Consider the following 6,286-nt stretch of genomic DNA (forward strand, 5'->3'; position numbering starts at 1 on the left):
CTCTCCTCACCCCTCCATCAGAGAGCCGGCAAGAGTCACTCACTTGCAAGTGCACTAGACTTTTGCTTTTGGCTTGGCGTTCGGTCTGAGTGAGTGAAAACATTCTCCAGAAAAATTAAAATTTTCGTCGGAACGTAAAAAAAAGTGTGCAATGTTGCAAAATTTTCTGGTTCAAAGGTAGGCAAATCAGGAAAGATTTTCTAATCCGTATGACGCGACGTTTCACAAACAATATGCGTTTGCTTCAAATTTTGCACATTATTTGGCAAATGTGATTTGTTGGTGGCTTCCTGGTCGCCGCTGGAGGACGGGCACGGGCCTGTTGCTGTCGCTCGGCCCGCGGCCGCTTGGCTACGCCACCGTGATCGACTAGCAGGCTGCTCGTCCTTGGCTCTCCATTCGTGGACATGCTGGTATTTGATTCCCCGGAGCCGCCCGGCTCCCGCTCCCGCCCCTGCCCGCCCCGCCTGCTGCAGTGCCTGCCCTAGTCCACCGGTACCCTGGAGGGTCCGGCCCGGCCCGGCCCAGCCCGGACAGATCGCGAGCTGGCTCCTCCTCGGTAGAGAGCTGCTGCGGGGGGTACGAAGTAGAAGAACCAAGGATTGCAGTACCTCACGTCAAGGACACTGCCAATAAAGGGACAATTGAGGATGACGACGCCTCCGAGTTTCCCGGCAGTTTTCGCATCTTTAAGTTCGTTCTGTATGGGATGTTCGCTAAAAAGGATGTGGTCGATTCTGATTTAAAATGTTTGAAATAATGTCGAATCAGAAAGTTTGGGACTGTCGTCGAGCCTCTGAAGAAACCCCAGATCAGAGAGAGCTCATTGGCGACAACGGTGCGCCGCCGCCACCGGGGCGCGGGCGCGGGAAACGTTTAAAATAGAAAAGTGTAGGAGGTGTTCCTCCCGAGCCGCGGGCCGGGTGGGCCCTGCTCCCTCCGTTGGTTGCCCCGGTGACTGACTCGCGCGCCCTTTTGATCGCGGGGGCATCGCGCGCGCATCGGACAGCCGCGAGGAGGACAGGGCGCTCGGGCGCATGTGAGTGAGAGGAAGAACGATCCTCGCGCACAGCAAACCAAGACAAAAACTGCGGAAAAAAATAGATTGCAACGGTTTAGTAACTCTCTTTACCCCCTGCTTTATCTTTTTCTCTCTCGCTCTTCGCTCTCTCGCCCCTCTCTCGCTCCTGTCTCTCTCTCTCTCACTCTCTCTCTCTCTCTCTCTCTCTCTCTCTCTCTCTCTCTCTCTCTCTCTCGCTCTCGCTCGCTCGCTCGCTCGCCCTCGTGCGGCTCAACACTATTGGCGCTAATCAGATGGCGTTATTTACGCCCCACGCCCCGCACGCGCCTCGTTATTCGCACGGCACGCGTCGCTACATCATGCTCGGGTCATTATTCGCACGCTCCCCGCCGCCGAGCCGGCTGTGTCGCTGCAGCTGCTTATTCGCAGTTAAACAGATCGCGTACTGCGCATCTCGCCTCGCGTTGCAAATATTTGTGCTCCCCGCCCGCTATGCTGCTGCGACGACCGCCCCGCTCCTTTTGTAGCCGCGGCGAGAGAGAGAGAGAGAGAGCTCCTTAACGCACCCTATGTTTGCTAGTATGGTGGCCTCGCGCCGTTCTCTGCGATGTTTGTCTGCAGGCCAAAAGCCACACTACCCGCGCGCCTTTGTATGAATTTCCTTGTAAGTAGTCGTGTCACTTTGCTGGCGAGTCGTGATTTCGTTATTGTGATGGGACGGCGGCGGTTTCCTAATCAGCTTTATTATCGGAGCGTAATGCGTAATTCCCCTTATCAGTTTTATCGATAATTATTGAAGGTCCTCGCGGCAGAGCAGCTGGCGGGTAATTAAATAACCTTGTGCGAAAGATTCGTTTGTGGGTCTTTGCCGAATGCAACGGTGCGTGCACGAAATTAATTGTGACTTTTTCTAACGAAAACTGTCGAGCTCGAGAACGCAATTTTTCTTTCCTGTCTGTGTACTGAACATGATCCCGGGCGCACAGCAGGGCGATAGCGATCTTGCAGTGCGCATGCCTTGGCAGATTCCAGTAGCGCCGACTTTGGGAACTGGAGTATGCCTCATCTCGACTGCTGGAGTCAATCATTCTGAGAACCTGTTTTCTCAGCCGCCTCTCCTCTGCCAAGCCCCGCCACGCCACATCGCGTTGGTCACGGGTTCAAATCGCGCCGCCACCCACCCGGTAAAACTTTTTCATTGTTCAGTTTTTCAATTGCGTGGGCAGTGGGCACGGTAAAATTGACATCGTGGATTTCAAGTGATCTCCTTGGTTTTCAAGACAAGCAATCTGCTTGAATTTCAAGGGGTGGATCTACAACCCATTAAAATGAGTTCTTAAATATAGTCAACTTTGGGACAAAGTCAATAATGTTGATGGAGACAAGAGCGTAGTATTTCTACGATGATGCAAAATTTGCTAGATTCAAAAAAACATTGTCATATGTTTTTGAGTGTGCGTAGGTGGAAGATGTGAGAGAAGGAAAAGACGCGATCGTTTTAGCGCGGCACTGGCGAAAAGGCATCGCGGTGTGCGTTTGGTGTGCAGCAGAGACAAAGCGCAAACAGTATGCATATGGGCGCGCGGGGGCGGGGGCGCCGACCCCACCCCGCCGTAGCACACAAACGCACTCGCAGAGACGCAATCAACTCCTCAAATAAATGTGTTTGACAAAAGTGAGTGACTCCGGCAGGACTACGTCGGACGGGTTGTCGCGCGCGAAGCAGGCATAACAGAGAAATGTGATATGACAGTAACAAAATGTAAAATATGTCCAGTTTTGTGACACATGCTTGATTCTTGTCGCGCGCTGGAGAGGCTTCCCCGCGCTCAAGTCGCCGGAGGTTAACGTTCCGTCTCCCCGTTCCTGTTGCAGAGCACGATGACGAGCTGAGCCACACGTATGGCCCCCTGGACGGGTCGCTGTACGCCACCGTGGGCCGCAAGCAGCAGCTGCAGATGCAGCAGGAGGCGCTGCGGCAGCGGCAGCTGCAGCACCAGCAGCAGCAGCACATCCAGCTGCACCACCAGCGCATGCGCGCGCTGCAGCCGGCGGGCGCGTCGCCGGGCAGCGAGCACACCATCTCCATGGACTCGGGGATCTCGTCGGCGGGCAACGGCGGCAGCAGCAGCGCGGGTGGCGGTGGGGCGGGGCAGCACGCGGCCACCCCGGGCGCGGCCGCGAGCCCGGCCAGCAGCAGCCAGCGCGCCCTCGACGACCTCCTCAACGACATGCTCCTCACCGTCGAGAGCATCCCGGACCTCAAGCCCGAGCGCGGTGGGGCCGCTGGCGGCGGGGTCGACCTTCAGCGCCAGCAGCGCGGCGGCGACTCTCGGCACTACCAGCAGCGGGCGCCCCCCGCGCCCACCGCGCCCACCGGCGTGTGCCCGCCGCCGCGCCCCGCCCGCCAGTCGAGCCTAAGCCCCGGACCCGTCAGCCCGCTCCTCGGCGCCGCGCCCGGCCGCGCGCCCGCCTCCGCCACGGCCCCCACCACGGAGCCCGAGCTGGATGAGATACCGTACCACGCCCGGCTGGACGGCCGGCCGTTCACGTACGTCCCCGGCGCGCCGCAGCAGCAGCAGCCGCAGCAGTACCACCAGCAGCAGCCCGCCGCCGCCATGGCGCCCTCCGTGACCAGCAACGGGCTGTCGAGCCCCGGGCTCGTCCGCAAGGCGCACGCCAACGGCGCCAACGGCTACGCCACCTCCACGCCGAGCAGGGTCTCCAACGGCACGCCGGTCGGCTCGCCGGGCTGGTCGTCCACGCCCAGGGAGCCGTCGTCGTCGGCGAGGTTCCAGGACGACGTGCTGTCCGACGGGTGAGTACCGTGTCTCTTGTGTGTGCGTCTTTGTCACCCCGGACCCGCGCCGGCCGAGGTGAGGCGGAAAACTGAAGTGTGGTGCATTCCAGCTCGGAACCTTCCGGCGTCACAAAACACACAGACTGTCACACGAGTAAAGCGTATACTTGTCCTTCGCGGAAGAGTGGCCGACGCGGCTGTCATGCACTTTGTCTGCGAGCGCCTTGTCAGGGTCAGGTCAGGAGCACTTGCAAAAATGTGCTTGTGCGTCGGCTTTGGTCCGCCAACTTTGGCTTCGCGCCCCTCGCGTGTGCATGGACAATTTGAATGTCCGCAAAAAATAATAATTGATTGACAGAGTCTTCTGTCAGCCACAACAAAGTGTAACCGGCGTCCCGTCTTTTCGAGCTCTCGATTACCTACCCAGACACCGCGCGCGTGTCAAGAGATTAGATGCAAAGTTTGCTTAGCTTCTTTTTTTTCTTCTCGTTTTTTTTTTTTGCATATTTTTTTCCCGCTGGGTCCCTAAGTCGCCCGCATACACCACCACCACCAGCGTCGGGGACGAGCGAGCAGGCATGTTGTGTTGTGTGTGTGCGTCTCTTCTGCTCTTTCTGAATACGCGAGCCTCAGGGAGACAAACTCGCGCACTCGTATACGCTCGGGCACGCGCGCCTGCATTAGGGTCAGGAGGAGGTGCATTTGCGCCCGAAATAAAAGCAAACACACACAAATGTAAACCAGAGTAGAACCCCTGCTGCTGCTACTCTGCTTCGCTCCGCTCAAAATCCCCGCGACGAGAAACAAAATGTGCGAAGGGAAAAGAAGAGGATGAGGTAGAGGGAGGTAGGGTGTGGGAGGAGAAAGGGGAAGGGACGGAGGGCAGGTCTCTCGGGCTCTGCGGCGCGCTGCGGCGTCGCGCGCGGCCGGCCCGTCGACGTGCAGGTTGAGTGCGTATTTTTAGCGCTTCGGACCTCCCTGCCTTCCCCCCTCTGGTCCTCCTCGCCAGAAGGGAAAAGAGAGAAAGAGAGGAGAGAGAGAGAGAGAGAGAGAGAGAGAGAGAGAGAGAGAGAGAGAGAGAGAGAGGGGGGGGGGGGGGGGGGGGGGGGGGTGGACCGGGGGTGGAGGGGGGCGGCGCCGCCGTCGTCTCGGCGCCCTGCGCCGCTGGCCCGAGCGCCTAGTCGCCCCGCGGCCGCTGCCAGCACCTCCCCGTCGTTCCCGCCGTGTGCCCGTCGTGCGCGCGTCCGCGGCCCGCCGCCCGCGCCGCCACCCGCGCCACCTCCACCCTCCGCCGTCGCCGTTCGTCATGGCCTTCATCATGGACTACCCGAGGGACTACCCGCCCCCCGGCGCGGACGAGTAAGTCCCTGCGGTGTGGTGGTGGGGGGGGGGGGTGAGCAACAAGTCCATGCACTGCGACTGCGGCGAGTGCACGACGCGGATGTCCGCGTGTGAGTGAGTGTGCGGAGAAGGGTGATGGGGTTGCAGCAGTTTTGAAGTTTCTGCGGCCACGTCTGTTGGGTCTAAAAGCGTTGTTTTTTAAGGCGAAATGTTTTGGCAAACGAGCGAACGAGTTTGGTCTACGCCAGCCAGCCGCCCAGCTGGCTGGGGTTCGGGGCGGTGGAGGCGTGGTGTGGGGCCTCTAGGGGGAAGGGGGTGAGGGCAAAGGGAGCGATAAAGTAGTTTTGAAAAGTAATTAGTTTGGCTTGAAAACGAAGCTCCCTGGTGTGAGTGCTGCCTCGTACGAAGAGCACGCGCAAGACTTTGAAATGGGAGCAAAGTGAGAGAGATGGTTCGGTTAGTCGGTAGAGACGGCTCTGTCTCTCTCGCTCGCTCTCACTGAAGGGTCCGCGGCGCAAATGCTCATACTGCTTTGGCGGATGCGTCGCCGCTGCCGCCGCCACCCCCGCACAGCCCGGGGGAGGGGCGGGGCGGGTTCGCGCCACTGACTGGCTCAAGGCGGGCGCGGGGCGGAACTGCCGTGCCGCCGCCGTCCCGTCGCGCCGCCGCCGCGTATTCGCGAAACAGGTCAGAGTGGCAGCCAAGGTCCGTCCCGTGAGGCGTCCACCTCCGACCACTACTACTTCACCTCCTTCCTCCCGCACAGCAGGATGAGACTGTGTGTGTGTCTCTGAGGTGAGAGCGGCGGGTGGCGGCTCGTGAGGTGGAAGGTGGAAGAGGACGACGACGGCGAGCTTCGTCTGTCGCCGACGACTGACTATCCTCCCTGTGTGCTCGCCACCGCGCGCTCGGCTTTGGTGGTGGTGGCGGTGGCGAGGGGGAGCTAAGCGAGTCCCGGGAGTTGCGCAGGGGGGAGATCTCTTGGCTTTGTGTGGGGGAGGATATGTGTGTGTGTGTGTGTGTGCTTGCGGTTTTATCATGATTTATGATCAGAGAGCACCGCCAGCGCACGGGGTGCAGATAAACACACAGGTGGGCAAGACGGAGGGGAGGGGAGGGGGGTG

General features: G+C 59.8%; 1 protein-coding gene across 15 annotated transcripts in view; it reads left to right on the plus strand.

The window, feature by feature from the left end:
• The window catches only part of LOC113217386 (tensin-1), a 283,044-nt gene that overhangs the window by 243,466 nt on the left and 33,292 nt on the right, over positions 1–6,286 (plus strand). For all 15 annotated transcript variants that reach the window (XM_052269945.1, XM_052269954.1, XM_052269947.1 and 12 more), the window contains one exon: positions 2,897–3,839. In XM_052269945.1, coding sequence (XP_052125905.1) covers positions 2,897–3,839 — 943 coding nt within the window. The remainder of the gene's footprint in view (positions 1–2,896; positions 3,840–6,286) is intronic.

The sequence above is a fragment of the Frankliniella occidentalis genome, unplaced genomic scaffold (assembly GCF_000697945.3).
Source record: "Frankliniella occidentalis isolate FOCC.00 unplaced genomic scaffold, Focc_3.1 Scaffold106, whole genome shotgun sequence".
Lineage (NCBI taxonomy): Eukaryota > Metazoa > Arthropoda > Insecta > Thysanoptera > Thripidae > Frankliniella > Frankliniella occidentalis.